Genomic DNA, 25,432 nt, shown 5'->3' with positions numbered 1-25,432 from the left:
TTTAGACGTGTTTTATCTGGATGGTTGCACACTGTACACATTCCATGACAATTCTGTCAGCTCGGCTGAGTTAGTGTGTTGCGTGTGTTGCGTGCGCTGTTGCGTGTGTTAGTGAAGCTAAAAGCCTGGTGTGATTGAAGGTAGTAGCATGAGATCAAGCATAAGCGGTTGAGTCCATAGTGCCCTTGCAGGATGACCTGAGCCTGCAGACGTTTGTGTTTCAGACAGAAGCACTGTAGGGGGAGGGGCATGCAGGCAACCTCTTCTGAGTCAAATGTGAACTGAGGTCAAACTAGAAGACAAATTAAAGATTGTTTGGGATGTTATTGTGGTAATGGATGGAGGTCATGACTTGAAATTATCTTCCCTCACTGCGTGACATCTGAACTAACTGTACTTCTACTACTGAGAGAGTAGTTATGAACATCTCCTGTTAGATTCAAATCTAAGATGCTGCTTGTATTTTCACACATTGATGGAGTCATTTTTTTCAATACAAATATAGTTGCCGTTTTTGAAGAAAACACAACATTCATAACACCAATCTTTGCCTTGTTTAGACCTGTGGCACTTTCCCAGCATGCCGTGGAAGTGTAAACATTAGCAGTCATTTCCATGCCAGTCCTATTCTAATAGAGTTATTAAAAAACATGTATTCAAGTAACACCATAATATTACAACAATTGGCTACACATAATTACAGATTTAAAAACCACATTGTGGACCACTCAGAGTTTTGAGACACTGTTATCTTCTGTAGGCAATCATAGTACAGGCCATCAATCTATTCTCATATTTTTTGATTGGAAGCCAAAAGAGACATAATAATTCAGGATATAATTATTTGATGTGGTGTTGTCAGTCTGGTATTTAAATTGTCCAAACCTTGACAGCTCTCACAGGCTATCTCCACAAAGAAGACAAGGACACCCAAGATGTCTCTGCCTGTCTGGAATACATAATATTATTCCAATGACAGCCATTGTTTCAGCTGAGCACTCACTCACGCAGAGGAAAACACTTTGCACCCTTCTTAACAATTCCCCTGAATCTTTAAATGGCTCAAGCCTCCACTATACAGACAGCATACTATAACCTTTTCCTCTGAGTGAATATCTGTGTTTACGTCGGCGATCTGTCAGTCACTACGCCTCTTCTCCATACAGATGGCTGGAGACACAGGTCACGTCACAAATGGCACCCTATCCCTCCTGAGATGTGTGCAAACCTGGTGGCTAACTACAAGAAACGTCTGACCACTGTGATTGCCAACAAGGGTTTTGCCACCAAGTACTAAGTCATGTTTTGCAGAGGGGTCAAATACTTATTTCCCTCATTAAAATGCAAATCAATTTATAACATTTTAGACATGCGTTTTTCTGGATATTTTTGTTGTTATTCTGTCTCTCACTGTTCAAATAAACCTACCATTAAAATTATAGACTGGTCCTTTCTTTATCAGTGGGCAAACGTACAAAATCAGCAGGGGATCAAATACTTTTTCCCCCCACTGTACTTCTGATCAGGGCCCATTAGTGTCACCAGGGCCCATTAGTGTCACCAGAGCCCATTAGTGGCACCAGAGCCCATTAGTGTCACTAGGGTCCATAGTGGGACCAGGGCCCATAGTGGCACCAGGGCCCATTAGTGGGACCAGGGCCCATTAGTGGCACCAGAGCCCATTAGTGGCACCAGAGCCCATAGTGGGACCAGGGTCCATAGTGGCACCAGGGCCCATTAGTGGCACCAGGGCCCATTAGTGGGACCAGGGCCCATTAGTGGCACCAGAGCCCATTAGTGGCACCAGAGCCCATAGTGGGACCAGGGTCCATAGTGGGACCAGGGCCCATTAGTGTCACCAGGGCCCATTAGTGTCACCAGAGCCCATAGTGGGACCAGGGCCCATAGTGGGACCAGGGCCTATTAGTAGGACCAGAGCCCATTAGTGTCACCAGGGCCCATTAGTGTCACCAGGGCCCATAGTGGGACCAGGGTCCATAGTGGGACCAGGGCCCATTAGTGTCACCAGAGCCCATAGTGGTACCACGGCCCATAGTGGGACCAGGGCCTATTAGTAGGACCAGAGCCCATTAGTAAGTGCATTATGTAAAGCAGGGGTAGGCAACTAGATTTAGCCGCTAGACGATTTTTGTCAGAGCGGAGAGTTGGTGGCCGGAACATAATTATAATATGGGTCGGTAGGTAGCCTAGTGGTTAGAGCATTGGGCCAGTAACCGAAAGGTTGCTAGATCGAATCCCTGAGCTGACAAGGTAAAAATCTGTCGTTCTTCCCCTGAACAAGGCAGTTAACCTGCTGTTCCTGGGTAGGCTGTCATTGTAAATAAGAATTTGTTCTTAACTGACTTGCCTAGTTAAATTAATAATTTGTGAACTGCAAATTCACCACAACTAATCCCCAAAAAACATTGTGTTTGAAAAATAACAATCAATTCATAACTTGATTACATTGACACACCATCACATATGTCTCTTTTTTATATTTGTGGGATTACTTGGGATTGTTTTTTTGTAGGGAATGAGGTACCATTTGGGACGCGTACAGAAGCTCAGCTCTCCCACGGTCACTGAACTCCATCACTAGGCAGGCGCCACCTCTGGCAACAATACAGCAATTATGTGAAAATAGCCATTTCAAATTCAATGACCATATTTCTGGTCGTTGGAAAATCCCACAATCCTGCCTGCTCAGTACAGCATCAATGTGGTTTCAGAGAGAGAAGTACTCCGAGAGGATAACAGGGAGATTAAGAGGAGGCCAAAGACTGTCATTAAATTACCAACAATAAATAAGACAACAATATCTGTCCTCCTATGTGGGGATCATAGCATTATTATAGCTAGCTTTAGGCTGTGGGCCAACACTTTAAAACCACCGGTGAACATTGTCTGCGTCCCAGATGGTATCCTATTCCTTATATAGTGCACTACTTTTGACCAGAGTTGTATGGGCACTGATCCAAGTAGTGCACTAAATAGTCAATAGTTTATTGTTTGATAGCTCAATTCTCTAACCTCCTTAGCCTAACTTCCTCAAACACAACTGTATTGTTTAGTTCCATAATGCATCTGTACTGAGTGGTTCCTTCCCTAGGCCCTTTGCTGCTCAGCTCTGTTATAAAGGTGCCTTCCCTTTTTAAAGAGGGCACTTACCAGCAGAGGGCACTTGCCAGCAGTAATCATTGTGAACAGCTGGCCTTTAGCTGGGGCCTTGAATGCACTGTGCCCTAGGTCTAGGGTACAGGCAGCAGCACAATAACCTAATCATTGTCTTCCCTGCCCCAGCCCGGTTCCCCAGCCCCAGCCCAGACCCAAGCCCCAGCCTGGTTCACCAGCCCAGTTACCCTTCCTGGTTCTCCAGCCCCAGCCCGGTGCTCCAGCCCCAACCCCAGCCCGTTTCCCAAGCCCCAGCCCAGTCACCTGATCTAGCCCACTTCCCAAGCCCGGTTCCCAAGCCCGCTTCCGCAGCCCCGGCCCAATTTCCCAGTCCACAGCCCATTCCCCTGCCCCAGCCCGCTGCCTGCCTGACACCCTCTGGTTCTGTTTCATGATACGAAAGTTTTTTTTTCTGTCTGTCGACTCTGACCTTTCACTATTTCACGTGTCTATTTTTCCAAATGTCAACATATTGGCACTGTCTGTTAAACCAATCATGTTAAACATGATCCGAAGTTCATGTCTTGGTTCAAAATAATGGAGTGAATGGACAATGCACATAAAGTCATCATTACTTTTTCCCCTTTTGAAAAACTCCTATATTCTCTCCTGTGAAACAGTGAGTCACAATGTTGATGTTTTCATGCTCCTTGCCTCCATATGCTTGTTATGTCATTATCACATTCTAACCACAGTGACCTTATAACAATGACCTTTGAAAAACAGCACAATGACATCCTTACTCAAGTGTAAAGAATGTGCAGCACGTGTCAGAAACAGTCGGACAGAAAACAGAGCTCTGTACATCACAATAGAGGAAATACTTGACCCCTTCCCAGCTCCTCTGACTTCTTTGTTTATTGTCTTGGCCAAACTATATTAAGTGCGTAGAAATGTAAGTGATAGGATATTATTGCCTTGCTTCAGGCTTCCATGTTTTTATCCAATGTTAAAACTTCAACTCTTATTTCATAATCATTGTGATCATATGATGTCAATGTGTACCGTATGCTACTTCTGCACAACATGTCTCCTAAAGTCCTGTACTTTGCAACTAAAGATACAGTGTTCAGTTTGACCACAAGGTGGAGTAATGGTCCAAAGAAATAGTGGTGACTCAATGGAGAAAAAAGTATTTGTGAGGGAATGTACAGTACACAATCAGAACTAATAATACACATCCCATGGTTTTTAAAGATTGCCCTTTAAGATGTTAGTATGTAAATGATTAATAGTTAATTCAAATTGGTCTAAAAATCACTTGAGATTCAAAATATATACTTAACTAGGCAAGTCAGTTAAGAACAACTTCTTACTTACAATGACGGCCTACCCCGACTAAGCCCTAGCCTGGATGACGCTGGGCCAATTGTGCACTGCCCATGGTACTCCCAATCACGGCTGGTTGTGATACAGCCCAGGATCAAACCAGGGTGTTTGTAGTGATGCATCTTGCACTGAGATGCAGTGCCTTGGACCACTGCGCCACTCGAGAGCCAGAGTGACTTGAAGTGATGACTTTAATGACTTGAAGTGATCTGTAAAATACAGAAGTGAAACATACAAAAACTGTTCATAGAGTTGAAGTCGGAAGTTTACATACACTTAGGTTGGAGTCATTAAAACTCGTTTTTCAACCACTCCACTAATTTCTTGTTAACAAACTATAGTTTTGGCAAGTCGGTTAGTACATCTACTTCGTGCATGACACAAGTCATTTTCCCAACAAAGACAGATTATTTCACTTATAATTCACTGTATCACAATTCCAGTGGGTCAGAAGTTTACATTCACTAAGTTGACTGTGCCTTTAAACAGCTTGGAAAACTCCCAAAAATTATGTAATGGCTTTAGAAGCTCCTGATAGGCTAATTGACATCATTTGAGTCAATTGGAGGTGTACCTGTGGATGTATTTCAAGGCCTACCTTCAAACTCAGTGCCTCTTTGCTTGACATCATGGGAAAATCAAAAGAAATCAGCCAAGACCTCAGAAAAAAATTATAGACCTCCACAAGTCTGGTTCATCCTTGGGAGCAATTTCCAAAGGCCTGAAGGTACCACGTTCATCTGTACAAATAATAGTACACAAGTATAAAGACCATGGGACCACGCAGCCATCATACCACTTATGAAGGAGACGCGTTCTGTCTCCTAGAGATGAATGTACTTTGGTGCGAAAAGTGCAAATAAATCCCAGAACAACAGCAAAGGACCTTGTGAAGATGATGGAGGAAACAGGTACAAAAGTATCTATATCCACAGTAAAACGAGTCCTGTATCAACCTGAAAGGCCGCTCAGCAAGGAAGAAGCCACTGCTCCAAAACCACATAAAAAAAGCCAGACTACGGTTTGCAACTGCACATGAGGACAAAGATCGTACTTTTTGGAGAAATGTCCTTTGGTCTGATGAAACAAAATTAGAACTGTTTGGCCATAATGACCATCGTTATGTTTGGAGGAAAAAGGGGGAGGCTTGCAAGCCAAAGAACACCATACCAACCGTGAAGCACGGGGGTGGCAGCATCATGTTGTGGAGGTGCATTGCTGCAGGGGGGACTGATGCACTTCACAAAATAGATGGCATCATGAGGATGGGAAACTATGTGGATATATTGAAGCAACTTCTCAAGACATCATTCATGAAGTTAAAGCTTGGTCACAAATTCGTCTTCCAAATGGACAATGACCCCAAGCACACTTCCAAAGTTGTGGCAAAATGGCTTAAGGACAACAAAGTCAAGGTATTGGAGTGGCCATCACAAAGCCCTGAGTTCAATCCTAAAGAAAATGTGTGGGCAGATCTGAAAAAGCGTGCGCGAGCATGGAGGCCTACAAACCTGACTCAGTTACACCAGCTCTGTCAGGAGGAATGGGCCAAAATTCACCCAACTTATTGTGGGAAGCTTGTGGAAGGCTACCCAAAACATTTGACCCAAGTTAAACAATTTAAAGACAATGCTACCAAATAATAATTGAGTGTATGTTAACTTCTGGCCCACTGGGAATGTGATGAAAGAAATAAAAGCTGAAATAAATCATTCTCTCTGTCACGTCCTGACCAATATTTAGGTATTATATTTGATCAGGACGTGGCAGAGGTATATTTGTTTTGTATTGTGGGGTTTGTGTGTGGTGTAGTGGGGTGTGTTAGTTTTGGTATAGGTTCTAGGTTTGTTTTTCTATGTGTAGTTTTGGGTGCTGGACTCTCAATTGGAGGAAGTGTTTCTAGTTGCCTCTGATTGGGAGTCCTATAAGTAGGTGTGTGTTTGTTTGGTAGGTTGTGGGTAGTTGTATTTTGCACTGCGTTTATTCTGCCTGTAAAACTGTCACTAGTCTTTATTCGTTTTCTTGTTTTTTCTCCGTGTTCACATTCATTTAAGTAATCAGGAACATATGGCAAAAACCTTAATTCATTAAAAGAACAGACTAATGGCTCTTTTCAATCTGTAAAGTTGAAGCGTTACAGATTCTCCGATGGTAATGTAAAGGTAATTTCAGATTGAGCCGACATGTGCAGTGTTTACTGTGAATGCAGTCTGCGGTAAAGAGGGAACATTGCCTTTAAATTTCAATCACGCTGTAAAGCTGAACTCCCTTGGTGCGGATTGAATAGAGCCCTTAAGTATATGAAGATGCAGTATACATCCTATATACAGGAGGATATTAGTGACAGGAGGTAGAGTAGAGGTAAAGAAGAAAGAGGTCATACAGGACACACACACACTGGGAGGGATGGCAGTGCCTGGGGTTCAGAGTTCATTGGAGCATGCCCAGGTGACCTGAACTGGCAGGAGCACAACCTCCCCCAGGGCCAGGTGGAACCATTAAATCCAGACAAATACTAGTTTGTTTACTTGTTTGTTTGCTTGTTTCAACTACAGAAGAGGGCAAAGGGCTTGTTTATACAATCTTATTTTAATTTAAAGTGCTAGCACAGCAGGATACTGTAATAAACAGATTGTGCTAAATTCTCCAGTAAGTCCCAGAGCAGCACAAGGAGTCCAAAAGTACACAGACAATATGAATTAGCTCATTGATATTAGAGTAAAGATGGCATGAGCTGGAGTTGTGTGTTTGTGTGACCCTGAGTGTACAGAACATTAAGAACATCTGCTCTTTCCATGACAGACTGACCAGGTGAATCCAGGTGAATCCAGGTGAATCCAGGTGAACGCTGTGATCCCTTATTGATGTCACTGTAAATGAAGGGGAGGAGACAGGTTAAAGAAGGATTTTTAAGCCTTGAGACAATTGAGACATGGATTGTGTATGTGTGCCATTCAGAGGGTGAATGGGTAAAACAAAACATTTAAGCGCCTTTGAACGGCATTGGAGTCAACATGGGCCAGCATCCCTGTGGAACGCTTCCGCCACCTTTTAGAGTCCATGCCCCGACGAATTGAGACTGTTCTGAGGGCAAAAGGAGTTGCAATTCAATATTAGGAAGGTGTTCCTAATGTTTTCTACACTCATTTTATATCTTTATAGCCCTACAGTGTGGAGGAAATGCATCATTCGGTCATTAGATATCGCTCTGTACCTGAGAGCCTACTTTAGAATGCTCTGATGGGGTTTTCACAGTGTAATGCACTGCTATGACGAACCTGAACACAAATTCAGCAGAGCACAGGTACAGTGGCGTTGTCCCGAATGGCATCCTATTCTCTATATAGTGTGCTTCTTTTGACCAGGGCTACTGTATAGTTAAGAAGGTGCCGTTTGGGATGCAGACACTGTGAGTAACGTTATCAGAGTCAATAGGCATTTCTTAGTGTGTTAGATAGTGTGACAAGCTCTATAGGTGGTACTGTTCGAGACGTTGGTGGAACATGTGTGGGCATGAAGGGCAGTTAACAAAGCTGCGGTGAGTCAGAAACAAGACAAAGCAGCTGTCATCTCTCTCTCTCTTGCTCTCTGTCTCTCTCTCTCCCTCTGATAAGCTTTATTAGCATAAATGACAAGGCCACTGTTGCTAAAGTAAGCTGAGATAATGACATCAACAATAACAGCATAATGATCTCTCTCTCTCTAGCCATATCTTTATCTGCTGCAAACACACACACAAACTCACAAAGACACACACAAACTCACACACACACAAACTCACACACAGACAAACTCACACACACACAAACTTACAAAGACACACACAAACTTACAAAGACACACACAAACTCACAAACACACAAACTCACACACACACAATCTCACAAAGACACACAAACATATGCAGGTAATTAAACACTCTGTAAACAAATGCCCCTATCTGGTGAGACAGCTTGCACCTCGACAAAAAAAATAAAACAAGATAAGCCGTGAAAAGAGTTCTAATTTAGGCTCCTGGCTGTTCTCCATCATTCTGCTTGTTGAAAACAAACTTTGTTTGCAAAACAACATTAAAGGTAGTAGACTGTAGCTGGTGGGCTGACAATCTCAGTAATGTGTTGCTTGCTACCAAGACTGCTATTCCATAGCATGTGTTGTGCAGAGAGGTCTTTAACACCCAGCCAGGCTAGCAATCTGACATACCCCCTGCCTGCCTGACAGCTTAGCATTTCCATGCCTGCTCCTATTGCCTATTAGAATTTGTGTTAACATGATTATTTATCACATTTTAGAGTCATGTGTAAGATAAATTGTGACAGCATTAAGTTTCTTGATCCACAGTCACACCTGTATGCATTTGGTCTTTGGTATTGAAAGAAAAAGCTGATAGGGAATTGGGGGTTTGATCTGTGTCTGACTGTCAGTCACAAGATGCTTAAGGCATTATTACCAGAGACACTAAGATGGATCTGCTCACCAGAGTGGAACAGAACAGCCTCCCTAAGCACATGTAATTCAAAGATACGACGAGATAAGGCTCTATATAGAAAAAAGGCCAGAACTTGAAAGGAAATAGGGTAAGGCTTTTCTTTAAGCCTGCAATAATATAGTATGATGCCTTTATAATATAAAAATGTTATATAATTTAAATGTTTATTAGGTACACCCATCTAGTACTGGGTTGGGCCCCTTTGCTTCCAGAACAGCCTGAATACTCTGGGGCACGTAAATATTGCTCAATTGGTTTCAAGGGACCTAACGCATGCCACAAACACACCATTACACCACCGCCACCAGCCTGTACCATTGACACCAGGCAGGATGAGGCCATAGACTTTGGCTTACGCCAAATCCTGACTCTACCATCAGCATGACGCAACAGGAACCAGGATTTGTCGGACCAGGCAATGTTTTTCCACTCCTCAATTGTCCAGTGTTGGTGATCTTCTTGTTTTTAGCTGATAAGAGTGGAACCCGGTGTGGTCGTCTCCTGCAATAGCCCATCCGTGACAAGGACCGACGAGTCGTGCGTTCCGAGATGTCGTTCTGCACACCACTGTTGTACTTCGTCATTATTTGCATGTTTCATGCCTGCCTGTTAGCTTGCACAATTCTTGCCATTCTCCTTCGACTTCTCTCATCAACGAGCTGTTGTCGCCCACAGGACTGCCACTGACTGGATATTTTTTGTTTTTTTCACCATTCTCTGTACACCATAGACACTGTCGTGTGTGAAAAGCCCAGGAGGCCGGCTGTTTCAGAGATACTGGAACTGGTGTGCCTGGCACCAATGATCATACCACTCTCAAAGTCAGTTAGGTCACTCGTTTTGCCCATTCTAACGTTCAATCAATCAGTAACTGTATGCCTCGATGCCTGTCTGCCTGCTTTATATTGCAAAGCAACCTATGGCCACGTGACTCACTATCTATAGGAGAGAACCATTTCCGTGAACGGGGTGGGTTACCTAATAATACTTTTCCTAAGCATGTATGACCCTGTTGTCATGTCTTATAATCATCTTATAATGATCCTGACTAAATACCTTCCATTTTAAGACAGTTGAAATTACAGAGGTGGTTACGGCATGGTCAGCCACACTGGCGGGCTGACATCTGAGCTACTTATGGGCTTTAGGTGCCAGGCTGCTGCACGTGATAAGGTGACCTGGCCTGGCTGACATACTCTCTGATGCGGTGCCCTCTCTAACTTACTCTGACTTGGCCTGCTGGGTTAATCTGAGCCGGTTTCAAACTGGATCTGAAGCTGTGGTGCCCGAGCTCATGCAGATCTGGCTGGGGTGTACCGGCAATTTACCGACTGCTGCTAGTACTAGTGTATTTTCTCTCTCTCTCTCTCTCTCTCTCTCTCTCTCTCTCTCTCTCTCTCTCTCTCTCTCTCTCTCTCTCTCTCTCTCTCTCTCTCTCTCTCTCTCTCTCTCTCTCTCTCTCTCTCTCTCTCTCTCTCTCTCTCTCTCTCTCTCTCTCTCTCTCTCTCTCTCTCTCTCTCTCTCTCTCTCTCTCTCTCTCTCTCTCTCTCTCTCTCTCTCTCTCTCTCTCTCTCTCCACAACCAGATGCATACTTACTGTCTACTCAGCTCTGAGTGTCTTAGATGTGGTTTGGACATCTGCTGGGCCTTTTCCCAGAAGCTCTCTGATGTTATTGTCTGTCAAACCCAGAAGTTATTCTGGGGCTTGTTATTTTAGCCATCGTCACGAACTTTTAAAAATGTCATCATTTCTAATGTTTTTGTTATTTTGAACTTCAAATAACTCTTTCCAAACTTTGGGAGAAGTTTTGCTTTGTTACACAACGTTGATATGATGATGAACTCTACTCTAGTATTGACAGTGTGTTGTTGGTAGAAAACTGCTCAAATGTTTCTTCAATAAATGTGCAGAAACCAATATGTATTTGTCATTGCAACACAGCAGGAGCAGCTAAAACATAGAATAGGAGTGGTGAAACAAAGAGCAGGGATGCAGAAGAAATCAAATCTCCAAGGACATCATTATCCTCTCATTTCTGGATTTAAAGTCCCTACACACAACATGCAGACATATAAATATATTGCACTCGATTGTCCCCCTTGGCTGGAGTTCAGAGGTCAGTCCAGAGTTAGCACCTCTCTATAACCTCCGAGTGCCTTTCAAATTTCACTTGCACCTTGTGTTATCTTAATGTTAATTGACCCAACATACTGAACACTGACCCCTTTCCTCACAGTACTGTATGTTACCCCATGGGTGCGTCCCAAATGGCACTCTAGGCGTTGATCAAAAATGCAGAAGTAGCAGCACCGGTACTCCCTGCATATAGCCTCATTATTATTATGTACTCCCTGCATATAGCCTCATTATTATTATTATGGACCCCCTGTATATAGCCTCATTATTATGGACCCCCTGTATATAGCCTCATCATTGTTATTTTATTACCAGGGACTGTAGTGATGCCTCTAACACTGAGATGCAGTGCCTTAGACCTCTGCGCCACTCAGGAGCCCAAGTTCTCTCTCTATTACTGAGTAAGCATTTCACGGTAAGATGGTAAGGTCTACAAGCGAAATGCTTGTGCTTCTAGTTCCGACCATGCAGTAATAACTAACAAGTAATCTAACAATTTCACAACAACTACCTTATACACACAAGTGTAAAGGAATGAATAACAATATGTACATACAAATATATATGGATGAGCGATGGCCGAACAGCATAGGCAAGATGCAGTAGATGGTATAGAGAACAGTATATACATATGAGATGAGTAGTGTATGTAAACATTATATAAAGCGACATAGTTTAAAGTGACTAGTGATACATTTATTACATCCAATTGTTTATTATTAAAGTGGCTAGAGATTGAGTCAGTATGTTGGCAGCAGCCACACAATGTTAGCGATGGCTGTTTAAGAGTCGGATGGCCTTGAGATAGAAGCTGTTTTTCAGTCTCTCAATCCCAGCTTTGATGCACCTGTACTGACCTCGCCTTCTGAATGATAGCTTTGTGAACAGGCAGTGGCTCAGGTGGTTGTTGTCCTTGATGATCTTTTTGGCCTTCCTGTGGCATCGGGTGGTGTAGGTGTCCTGGAGAGCAGGTAGTTTGCCCCCGGTGATGCGTTGTGCAGACCTCACTACCCTCTGGAGAGCCTAACGGTTGTGGACTGAGCAGTTGCCGTACCAGGCGGTGATACAGCCCGTTTGTGAGTGATTTTGGTGACAAGCCGAATTTCTTCAGCCTCCTGAGGTTGAAGAGGCACTGTTGCGCCTTCTTCACCACGCTGTCTGTGTGGGTGGACCATTTCAGTTTGTCCGTGATGTTTACGCCGAGGAACTCAAAACTTTCCACCCTCTCCACTACTCTCCCGTCGATGTGGATGGGGGGTGCTCCCTCTGCTGTTTCCTGAAGTCCACGATCATCTCCTTTGTTTTGTTGATGATGAGTGTGAGGTTATTTTCCTGACACTTCACTCCGAGGGCCTCACCTCCTCCCTGTAGGCCGTCTCGTCGTTGTTGGTAATCAAGCCTACCACTGTAGTGTCATCTGCAAACTTGATGATTGAGTTGGAGGCGTGCATGGCCACGCAGTCATGGGTGAACAGGGAGTACAGGAGAGGGCTGAGAACTCACCCTTGTGGGTCCCCAAGTGTTGAGGATCAGCGGGGTGGAGATGTTGTTTCCTACCCTCACCAAATCTGGGCGGCCCGTCAGGAAGTCCAGGACCCAGTTGCACAGGGCGGGGTCGAGACTCAGGGTCTCGAGCTTAATGACGAGTTTGGAGGGTACTATGATGTTAAATGCTGAGCTGTAGTTGATAAACAGCATTCTTACATAGGTATTCCACTTGTCCAGATGGGTTAGGGCAGTGTGCAGTGTGATTGCGATTGCGTCGTCTGTGGACCTATTGAGGCGGTAAGCAAATTGGAGTGGGTCTAGGGTGTCAGGTAGGGTGGAGATGATATGATCCTTGACTAGTCTCTCAAAGCACTTCATGATGACGGAGGTGAGTGCTACGGGGCGATAGTCATTTAGCTCAGTTACCTTAGCTTTCTTGGGAACTGGAACAATGGTGGCCCTCTTGAAGCATGTGGGAACAGCAGACTGGGATAAGGATAGATTGAATATGTCTGTAAACACACCAGCCAGCTGGTCTGCGCATGCTCTGAGGACGCGGCTAGGGATGCCGTCTGGGCTGGCAGGGTTAACACGTTTAAATGCTTTACTCACGTTGGCTGCGGTGAAGGAGAGCCCGCAGGTTTTGGTAGCGGGCCGTGTCGTTGGCACTGTATTGTCCTCAAAGCGAGCAAAGAAGTTGTTTAGTTTGTCTGGGAGCAGGACATCGTGGTCCATGACGGGGCTGGTTTTCTTTTTGTAGTCTGTGGTTGACTGTAGACCCTGCCACATACCTCTCGTGTCTGAGCCGTTGAATTTCGACTCTACTTTGTCTCTATACTGACGCTTAGCTTGCTTGATTACCATGCGGAGGGAATAGCTACACTGTTTGTATTCGGTCATGTTTCCGGTCGCTTTGCCCTGATTAAAAGCAGTGGTTCGCGCTTTCAGTTTTGCACGAATGCTGCCATCAATCCACGGTTTCTGGTTGGGGAAGGTTTTAATAGTTGCTGTGGGTACAACATCACCGATGCACTTGCTAATAAACTCGCTCACCGAATCAGCGTATTCATCAATGTTATTGTCCGACGCTATGCGGAACATATCCCAGTCCACGTGAACGAAGCAATCTTGAAGCGTGGAATCAGATTGGTCGGACCAGCGTTGAACAGACCTGAGCACGGGTATTTCCTGTTTTAGTTTTTGTCTATAGGCTGGGAGCAACAAAATGGAGTCGTGGTCAGATTTTCCGAAAGGAGGGCGGGGCAGGGCTTTGTATGCATCATGGAAGTTAGAGTAACAATGGTCCGGGATTGTTTCCGCCTGGGTAGCGCATTCGATATGCTGATAAAATGTAGGGAGTCTTGTTTTCAGATTAGCCTTGTTAAAATCCCCAGCTACAATGAATGCAGCCTCAGGATATGTGGTTTACAGTCTACATAGAGTCCAATGAAGTTCATTTAAGGCCATCGATGTGTTTGCTTGGGGGGGGGATATATACGGCTGTGATTATAATTGAAGAGATTTCTCTTGGTAGATAATGCGGTCGACATTTGATTAAGGAATTCTAGGTCAGGTGAGCAAAAGGACTTGAGTTCCTTTATGTTGTTATGATCACACCACGTCTCGTTAATCATAAGGCATACCTCCCCGCCCTTCTTCTTACCAGAGAGATGTTTGTTTCTGTCGGCGCGATGCGTGAAGAAACCAGGTGGCTGTACCGACTTCGACAGCGTGTCTCGAGTGAGCCACGTTTCCATGAAACAAAGAACGTTACAATCTCTGATGTCTCTCTGGAAGGCAACCCTTGCTCGGATTTCGTCTACCTTGTTGTCAAGAGACTGGACGTTGGCGAGTAGTAAACTCGGGAGCTGTGCGCGATGTGCCCGTCTACGGAGCCTGACCAGAAGACCGCTTCTTCTGCCCCTCCTGCGGCGCCGTTGTTTTGGGACGCCGGCTGGGATCCGATCCATTGTCCTGGGTAGTGGACCAAACAGAGGATCTGCTTCGGGAAAGTCGTATTCCTGGTCGTAGTGTTGGTAAGTGAGAGAACGACAGGGAAAGTGAGAGAATGTCCTCCTCTGTTTCCTGTATTACTGGATCACTGGAGGATATAGACAGAAGAGGAAGTTCATGCCCTGAATAGAGAGACCCTATAGTACATACTGTTCAGTACATACTGACTGGTTTATGTTCAGACAAAGAGACATTGGATGATCAATATGGAGACCCAGACAGCATAGGATGAGAGGCTGCATTAACTTCTCTAGGGAAGGGGGCAGTATTTTGACATCCGGATGAAAGGCGTGTGTAATGGCTGTCGTGGTGAATGGACCAAACTGCAGACGGAATGTGGATACTCATCTTTTTAATATATACGAGCAAAGCATCCACAGGAAAAACAATAAACAAACTAAAGACAGGAACAGAAAAGCAGGCTCAACAAAAGCAGTGCTATCAAACAACTACCCACAAGTGACAAACAAAACACACACCTATTTATAGGACTCCCAATCAGAGGCAACTAGAAACACCTGCCTCCAATTGAGAGTCCAGCACCCAACCTACACATAGAAAACTACCCTAGAACATACACATAGAAATACAAACATAGACCAGTGACCAAAAAACCCCGTAATACATAAATAAACTACCCTCTGCCACGTCCTGACCAAACTACAATAACAACATATCCTCTATACTGGTCAGGACGTGACAGCGTGCCCGTAGTGAACTGCCTGCTACTCAGGCTCAGAAGGTAGGATATGCATATTATTAGTAGATATGGATAGAAAACACTCCGATGTTTCTAAAACTGTTTGAATGATGTCTGTGAGTATAACAGAACTCATATGGCAGGCAAAACCTGAGCAAAATCCAACCAGGAAGTGTGGAAATCTGAGATTTGTAGTTTTTCAAGTGATTGCCAATACAGTATACAGTGATTTAGGGTTCATTTTGCACTTCCTAAGGCTTCCACTAGACGTCAACAGTCTTTAGAACGTTGTTTCATGCTTCTACTGTGAATGGGGAGAGAATAAGAGCTCCTGGAGTCAGATGACTGAGATAGTGACATGAGTTCAGTGGCGCACACTCACGTGAGAGTTAGCTGTTCCTTTTCTTTTTTGAAGACATTGGAATTGTCCGGTTGGAATATTACTGAAGATTTATGATAAAAACATCCTAAAGATTGATGCTATACATCGTTTGACATGTTTCTACGAACGTAAATATAACTTTTTTTGACTTTTCGTCATGACATTTTGTGCGTGTTTCCTGCATTTGGAGTAGTGGACTACACGCGCGAACAAAAAGGAGGTATTTGGACATAAATGATGGACATTATCGAACAAAACAAACATTTATTGTGGAACTGGGATTCCTGGGAGTGCATTCTGATGAAGATCATCAAAGGTAAGTGAATATTTATAATGTAACTTTTGTCATTTCTGTTGACTCCAAAATAGCGGGTATCTGTATGGCTTGTTTTGATATTTGAGCGCTGTCCTCAGATTACTGGAAAATTTGCTTTCGCCGTAAAGCTTTTTTGAAATCTGACACAGCGGTTGCATTAAGGAGAAGTGTATCTATAATTCTTTGAATAACTGTTGAATATTTTATCAACGTTTATGATGAGTATTTCTGTAAATTGATGTACCCATTCACCGGAAGTTTTGGGAGGCAAAACATTTCTGAACATTACACGCCAATGTAAAATGGGGTTTTTGGATATAAATATGAACTTTATCAAGCAAAACATACATGTATTGTGTAACATGAAGTCCTATGAGTGCCATCTGATGAAGATCATCAAAGGTTAGTGATTAATTTTAGCTGTATTTCTGGTTTTTGTGACGCCTCTCCTTGCTTGGAAAATGGCTGTGTGGTTTTTCTTGTCTCGGCGCTGTCCTAACATAATCTAATGTTATGCTTTCGCCGTAAAGCCTTTTTGAAATCGGACAATGAGGTTGGATTACGAGAAGTGTATCTTTAAAATGGGATATAATAGTTGTATGTTTGAGAAATTAGAATTATGAGATTTTTGTTGTTTTGAATTTGCCGCCCTGCTATTTCACTGGCTGTTGAATAGTGTGTCCCGCGGGTGGGACGCTAGCATCCCACATACCCCAGAGAGGTTAAAGACTGCATTCAATCCTATAGACACAAGGAACTGTATTTCCACTGAAATACCTTTGCATGTATACAATTAATAGTAAACATACAAAATAATGACCCTCCATAACTGTCCAACACATCAGGATGCAGAGTGAAATATCTGACTTCACCAGAGAACAGAGAGAGGTGACAAAGCCTGACTAAATATCCGCTAAATATCCGCTCTTTCATCGGCCTTCCGCCTGACGTTTGCCAGGCCTGATACGGATCAAGCCGCGAAGCAATAGAGGCCTATCAGTTTCCCTTCCCTTTATCAAGTTCCTGTTTTAACTGATGGATGGGGGGCAAGCCTGCACAGGGAAAGAGTCATTGTTAGTAGTTTCACAGTTCTCCAGAAACATGGACCTAACACTTGTAGGTCTAACAAGGCCTCTTATCTAAACAAATAGAGGTGTCATAGGTTATTAACAGAGACTGGACAACTCCCCAAAATCAGAAAACTACACCATCCCTATTTATGTATCAATAAGGAGAAGGGACACCATAGTGTTAGCTTTAGATGTGGGGGTGGCAGTGCCGTCTTGTAAAAGAGGTTTAATATCTATTTCAAGATTACAAATCTTGAACTTGAACATTGACTTGATTGTGCTGCACTGCTGCACACTCACACACATTATGCAAACACAAAGTTACCCGTAAGTGTAAGAATCTTGAGCACAGATGACACATTATCAGCATGTTGAGAGTGAGACGACACCCATTATGATCCGTTTAGAGTGCAAAGTGCACTCTTAAAACCCCACAACACCTGGTTCAAACACCCACTGACCTATTACACTTCATCAGTCTCTGTGTAGGTATTACCAGCCATGCACTTTCACCTGCATTATACTAGGTGTCAGTGATGGGATTTGCCTGTATATGTCCTCGCCGTACTCTCAAAGCATGGATGTTGTGTTATCTGGGCTCAAGATTGCACCCGACCACCACTGATAACAGTTGACCCTTGGAATGGCACCTACATTCAGCCATTACCTTATGTTCACTTCCCAGAGTGTCACGTTGGCATAAAGGATCGGGAGACAGATGCAGGAATGCGTAATATGGGTTTTTATTACACCCAAATTACGGCGTGGGGGGAAGGGCACGGGGACGAAGACCAAACAAACACTATACAAAAACACAGGGTTGAAACCCAAACAAAAGAGCAAGGAGTACCTTGCAACAAAAGAGCAAGCGCACAATGATTAACACACGGGACGAGACCTGTAATCATCTGCACAATCCACAATGTCACGAAAGCCAAAACACACAGCACAGGTACTCACATGCACCAACGGACATAGTAACAATCGACCGCCCAATGGAAACCAAAGGGCACATATATACAAATACAATCAGTGAGAATAGGGGCCAGGTGTGCATAATGAAAGTTCCAGAGGGATCCGTGACACAGAGAGAATGTTACATCATGCAAGAAATTGTGATTTTTGCCCATTTCAAGTTCAAAGTCAATGCTACTGCAAGTTCAAAGACAATTCTACTGCAAGTTCAAAGACAATTCTACTGCAAAATCAAAGACAATTCTACTGCAAGATCAAAGACAATTCTACTGCAAGATCAAAGACAATTCTACTGCAAGATCAAAGACAATTCTACTGCAAGATCAAAGACAATTCTACTGCAAGTTCAAAGACAATTCTACAGCAAGTTCAAAGACAATTCTACTGCAATATCAAAGACAATTCTACTGCAATATCAAAGACAATTCTACTGCAAGATCAAAGACAATTCTACTGCAATATCAAAGACAATTCTACTGCAAAATCAAAGACAATGATACTGCAAGATCACAGACAATTCTACTGCAAGATCACAGACAATGCTACTGCAAGATCACAGACAAGTGTCGCAGTGTACCATATACAGTATGTATGCTACAACCCCTGAAAAATGACATTGGGAAATTCCATGACACTGTTGGCCTGTTTCATCCACAGTGCAGTGCGGCAAAAAATACTTTTATCTTTCTCTTCTTTGAACCTTTTCATAATCCATCGTTACAAAATTAGCATCGCTGACGACCTAAGAATACATGCAAATAAATAAACCAAAACCTAAAAGTGATATATAAATAGCAGCTGGGGTCGGCAATTGTGCTGTGTCTTGCCTTGGCTTCCTCCTCAGGCCTACAGTCTAGCTGCACCTGCACGGCCAGGAGCAGAACAGGGTGGGGAGAGGGCGCTGGGGGGGTTAGTGTGAGGGGCGTAGGGGACAGGACAAGGGAGTGAAGGGAAGAACAATAGCAAGGCCACATGGTGGAACTAGAGCGAGACAGCTAGTCTGCCGGCCGCCCAGCCCCAGGAGGAACCTCAGCGTCACAAAGGAAAAGGCTTCTCTGGAGCACTCCCCGCACGCGCACACAAACACACACACGACAGACACACACATGACAGACACAGATATACACACACACGACAGACATACAGATACACACACACACACACACACGACAGACATACAGATACACACACATACACACAGAACAATAGAGACCCCCAGCCATCCCCGGTCCGGCAAGCCCTGCCCCGAACATGACTCCAGCTCCAGGGACTTAATGCACACAACCGAAGGAACAGGCAGTCCTGTCAGAGAGGGAGGGAGCGAGGGAGTGAGGTTTACAAAAGGTTAGAAGAACTGCTCTGCATGTAGAGATCCACCACTATGCCCTGTTGCACATTGATGTAGTGCTGAGGTGTACAAGATTACTGCTCACATCAGCATCCAATCTATACAGTACGGGTTGAGAAAATGTTTATTCAACCATTGTGTTAGGTTTAGGGCCTAGCTCGATGGGACAACCTGACCTGAATGGGACAAGCTGAACTGAATGGGACAACCTGGTTATGTAGATAAAGGTAAAATAAATAAAATACATACAATTCAACAACAAAAATATATTTTTGTCTTGTCTTTAAGAGTCAGAAACGGAATTTAAATGTGTGTCTGCATGCAACTGCTGTTTTTGACCTCTTGGGTAACTTATGGGCACAATCCAATTGCTTTTTCCTCTGTCTAAGAACTATGTGATTGTTTTTAACATTGACCTCATAAACGATCACATTTTCCATCTCATAGTGTGTGTGTGTGTGTGTGTGTGTGTGTGTGTGTGTGTGTGTGTGTGTGTGTGTGTGTGTGTGTGTGTGTGTGTGTGTGTGTGTGTGGTCATTGAGAGTGTGCCTCACTGATGGATAATAGCCCACTTGTTAAATCAACACGTGTAATAAAGCCACGGCAACAGGAAGAGACAGTCGAGTGATGCACAGCTGAAACATACCAAATGTTTTGCTTGGGATGTGAAAGAATCAACAGTGTCTCCATGGTCCCCCTCTGGGCACATGATGGGGAAGCAAGGGTCAGCTCCAACACAGTGGACTGACGCAACACACATACACCCTGGCCTCAACGTACCGCCCAGCAGCACCAATCCTACACAAATGGCGCCTAACACACAATACACTGATTCATCCAAAAACAACAGAGGCCCTTAGACTAAAGTCAGTTGTGTGTCGCTGTCTACGACATAACGCCAGTGATTAATACCCACAAGAATGTGCCAAATGCTAGGAATCCTCTCTATGATGTCCTAGCACCAGAACCAGGTTGTTTCTGCGTGATTATTTTGTGCTCCCTTTAAAGGAAATGTCTCAATCAGTGGTTGTTCATCTCCATCATTAACTCTCACACATTCCAGTCTTTCCTGTATGGAGACTACCTTTTCATCCCCTTTGACTCTTGGGTCGTCACTCTTTAAGCCAGCCAGCTGCTTTTGACACACGGCTGAGAGATTGACGAGAAAGAAGAAAAGTCGGCAGTAGCAACAGAAGCCCTGTTTATACGCATCCTTTGTCCTGATCATGTCCTGATCTTGACCTGATTTTGTCTGTTTACACTTAGAAGATCTGATCACAATCATATCACAATGTGTCTTTTAACCGTCTACACAAAATGTGGACAAAATCAGGACAAAGACTGCACATTAGAACCAGGTATAAATAGGGCTTAAATGCTTAGGTCAGAATCATCAAACAGAAGGAGGTGTGAGACCAGGGGTGTCATGCACTCCAACAATCTGAGGGGGCACAAAGTACGTGAGGATGGCTGGGGGGTGGTCCGGAGGGGGGCAAGGCCCCACATCTGTATGTTGTTTTTTTTGCATTTTTCAAAAACAGCTTTTTCCTGCATTCTACAGCCATAATCCTTTTGCTTAACATTAAAAAAAGGGCTATTGAGATTTAGCGCTGAGTGTGATATGCTGAATGGTCATTCACAGTCAGTCTGTTTTCAATTGTGTTTTATAACCCTCCTTAACAGGAGATGCCAGTAAAGATTTAATTGCTTTGTTGTGGGGAACACTTGAAACCAAAGGAGTTGCTCAGCAGATGGGATGCATGGTTCACAGAGTTCTTACCAGAACAAACCTGGACTGATGCATTATAATCTGTTTACTGATATATCATTTCCCAATTTACAACTTCTGGGATCTGTCTAGGTGGCAATCTGACCCAGGGAATTGATGGAAACCAATGTCTGTTTTAGGAGACGCATTTAAGAGCCTTATCTTTGCAAGTCTGATCTGCAATGGATTTCTTATTATAATGTTTATAATGGTCACAATAAACAGTGTGGTAGTCTTTGCAACATTTTATTGAGCAAAAGATGTGTGCATTAAGGAAATAGACACCTGCCTCCAATAGAAAACTGTCTCTAATAAGAGTCAGTTGTGTTCAGTGATTCACTATTCATTTGTTATGGTACTTCTTGGTTTTAAACTCCTATAGAAATGTCTCAGTTAACATTAAAATATAGCTCTATGATTTGTCACTAGTGTCTTTTTCAAGAATATGCAACTCAATTGAGAGATTAAGGAACAAGAGAGCTAGATTTAGGAGCGAGTTTGTATTAAAGATTTGGTTAATATAAGCCTAGTATTATGCCAGGAATTATAACAGAGAAAATGTTGAGAGGGGGTAGCTTTTTCCCTCCTTTATCAAGAAAGTAAATGTGAGTCATGAGGATAACTTGTGGTTGTTTATACTTGGTTCTAACATGTGGCCTTTGTCCTGAAATTTGTCCACATTCTGATTGTGCCCGGATTTTTAGAGTGTAGACGGTTAAAAGACGCATTGTGATCTGATTGTGATCAGATCTTATAAATGCAAAGAAACCAGATCAGGACATGATCAGGACAAATGACGAATGTTAGAATCAGGTATGAACGGGGCTTTAGTTCCTCTTTTTAAAGCTCATGGTTAAAACCGGTCTACACCGGAATCAGAGGCTAGTCCCTCTGATCATAAAATCCTGTCTCCCTCTCTCTTTCTCTTGCTCCGTCTCTACCTGTCACCATGGCAATGGCCCAAACATAAAGGCTAAAAGGTTGTGTTCCACAGTGTCTGTTAACATCAAAGTGTTGCAGCACTGATCGCTGTATGAAAGGGAGGAAGAGGGTGGGAGAGGAGCACAGCCCTGAGTTAAACATATCACCCAGCCACCTAGACAATTGGTTTAAATATTTAGCTTTCTTTTAGCTTTGTTTTCCGAAACAATTGGGTAGCCTTAAAAGGAAAAGAGGGAAATAAATGCTGTCCTCTGCGAGATGATACACAGAGCAACCGAACTGGAGCAACGGGTTATGCAAAAACCTTAAAAATGGACTCTAAATCTATATCAATAATGTCAGACACTTTGTTTGAAACCGAGGTGGACAGTTTCCTTTTTATTGTGTTTATGAAACAAAAAGTTGTCTTTGATCTTCACAGTTTTTAACAGCAGCTAAGTCTGTGCATTTGTGTGTGGGTGACAGAAAGAGAGTGAGAGACTGAGAGAGAGGTGTTTTACGATGACTTAGCGCCAGCATGCCTGACAAACGTGGATATTCACCTGAGAAATCCCCACCCGCAGGCTAGGGTTTCCTGTGTCTACGCTTCCCACTGCAGCGGGAGGGCGGCACATGCAGAGGCCAGGTACAGTCAGATGTCAGGTGATGCATCAGAACTGGTTTGAGCCGGCAGAGAGACTATCAAAGCAATGAGATTAGCAGACATCCACTCGCTGATCCCCTTGGCTCCAGCTAAGCCAACCCATAGCAAAATCCCTGACCAAAATTACAGACTTGATAAAAACCCAAACACTGTGTGAAAATATGGAAACTGTTATTAGACATTTTAATAGGTGACATTGATAATATGTCTCCTGTACTGTCTGATGAGAGACAGTTAAAGGCATTGTGTTGTATAACCTCTAATGCAGCAGGCCTAAACCCTGTAATACTACTTAAACAAGCTCTTATCTGCAGAGTGTGGATGTTGAGATACACCTTACACAAACACTGCTGTGCACTGCAGAAAACCTCCCCAGCAGAACTGGTTTGCACTGGTCTGGAGGAAGCCCCATGAGGGAAACCTGATAAAGGTTAACCACATCAAGCCATGTGTAACTTTACCCCCCCGGGGCTTCTTTATTTCAACATTGACAGAGAGAAAGTGAAATCATGAGAGAATTTCAGAGAAATTAGCTATAGTTCCTAGAATACATGACTTGACATTTATTCATTGTCATTTGCTATTATTTCATATTCTTATGATGGATATGAATACATATAACTTGATATGATAACGAATAATGATATCATAATTATCATTTTATGGCAATGGAAAGATAGACTCCTTCTTGTTCTGTTTGCATAGGGATCTATGGGCTCCTGAGTGGCGCCGCAGTCTAAGGCACTCAGTGTTATCTCAGTGCTACAGACATCCTGGTTCGAATCCAGTCAATATCACAACTGGCTGTGATTGGGAGTCCCATAGGGTGGCGCACAATTGGCCCAGTGTCATCTGGGTTTGACTGGTGTAGGCCATCATTGTTCTTAACTGACTTCACTAATTATATAAAGGTTAAATAAAAAAAAGAGGCATTGGAGAGGCCATAAATTATGTAAGGCTGGATGCAGGTGAAGAGGGGCCACACTAACGTTTACACCCATTTCAAGACAAATGTGTGCAGTATTATACGTTTTAAAGTGCTAAGCACCCCTCTCTATGAAAGTCTCCCTTCAAACAACTAAAATGAATCTATAATAGTGTATAAGGGTGTAACTTGATGGAATTAGGGATGAAGCCCATTTTAAACTAATAATACTAAAAAAGACAGTGTATTTACAATCTAACCTGAAAAGATAACTATCAGAGATCATTCAGAGTTTGTATCAAACAATAATATGATGCAGTCATTCGAAATGAAAGCAAAGATAATAGAAGTTATATTTCAATAATCATTTATTAAAGAAATTGCAAAAGGACATTTCATAAATGCATGTCATCATGATCCTATAAAATGTTTTGACAAATAAATTGGTGGCTACCATTAAACAGTGCTATTAGCAGGTATCACAAAGTTAAAATGGTACAGAGACAAGGCATGTGTTTTCACAGGAACAGGCATTTTCAGGCAGTTTATCTTATTACAGTTATTATTCACCAGCAAATAGGCACCTATGAGGTGCACATTGACAGCCGAGCATTCAACAGAATGCATAGTCAGTCAGGGAGAGCGTCATGTCTCCCTGTTTCTTTGCTCGGGACAACAGCCCCCAGTATTCCCATTCTCCCCTTTCTTCTTCCAGCACGTTGTATCCATACGAACCAGTGCATGCTGTTATTACGCATGGAGCGCATCTTCATGGAATAGTCATACTTTGTTGCCTTCGAAGACAGTGGTTTGAATTTAGGTTTCCTCCATTCCAGGACGCTGCTTCTCCTTCTCCTTGCCAGGTGACAGGTCGGCGTCACCTGCCAAACCACCACAGCGTCATTCTAGTGCACTTCAATTCAACTCGTTCAGTAGAGCCGAGAGAGAATGTTCAACGCAGTTTCAGCATGTGGCGAACCATGCCTACAATCTGGAGGAACTTGTCCTTCTTTCGCTGCTTGAGCGCCATCAGGGCTTTGGCCGTCTCCGCTGGATCTTGGGTGAATGAGAAGATGCTCCTCACCCTCTCCTCCGCTTTCATGTCCCCCGTTTTCTGGAACAGCCTCATCAGTGCGTCCTGGTTGACATTCTCGAATATGTTGGGAACGGCCTTCTTGCGGTGCGCTGTGTCGAATTTGTTCCCGTGGACCGATGGACTGACACGGCGGGAGTCGGAGTATACAACGTAGTTAGACATCTTGTTGACTCTCTCTTTTTAGTTGGTCCAGCAACTTCTTTGACTGGGGTTGTATGAGGGAGAGGGAACACTACTCGCTCGTGCGCTGTGGATTGGAGTGAGTGAGTACTGTGAGCGCCGCCTGCGCTATTTAAAGGGCTGCTAGGGACGCTCATGCTGTCAAGCCCCAGTTACAGAAGTGACATCACTGGTCGTGCTACCCTCCCGCAGGGAACGCCTCTGTACTGTTGCTGTGCGCACATCAAACCGACTAAAACAGTAATTATGTATCATCCAGCAGAGGCAGAGCCTACTGAGGTGCATGATGTGTGCAAATGTTCCGTAGCCCATATCTACTGTGTATTGAGAAGGCAGTTGTCACAAGTTCAGTAAATACATGTTAACATATTATGTAAACATATATCTGTTCCCACAAAGGACATGTAAAGGAATTTCGATCTCAATTGCCAAACACTGTAGCTAGTTGAGTCATTAT

General features: G+C 43.5%; 1 protein-coding gene across 1 annotated transcript; it reads right to left on the bottom strand.

The window, feature by feature from the left end:
- Positions 1-24,049: 24,049 nt before the first annotated feature.
- tcima (transcriptional and immune response regulator a) lies at positions 24,050-25,073 on the bottom strand. Its single transcript, XM_014161682.2, has one exon. The coding sequence runs from the start codon at positions 24,955-24,957 to the stop codon at positions 24,652-24,654; it is 306 nt and encodes a 101-aa protein (XP_014017157.1). The 5' UTR covers positions 24,958-25,073; the 3' UTR covers positions 24,050-24,651.
- Positions 25,074-25,432: the final 359 nt, after the last annotated feature.

This window comes from Salmo salar, chromosome ssa20 (assembly GCF_905237065.1).
Source record: "Salmo salar chromosome ssa20, Ssal_v3.1, whole genome shotgun sequence".
NCBI lineage: Eukaryota > Metazoa > Chordata > Actinopteri > Salmoniformes > Salmonidae > Salmo > Salmo salar.
This window is presented reverse-complemented; position numbering and strand designations above follow the sequence as displayed.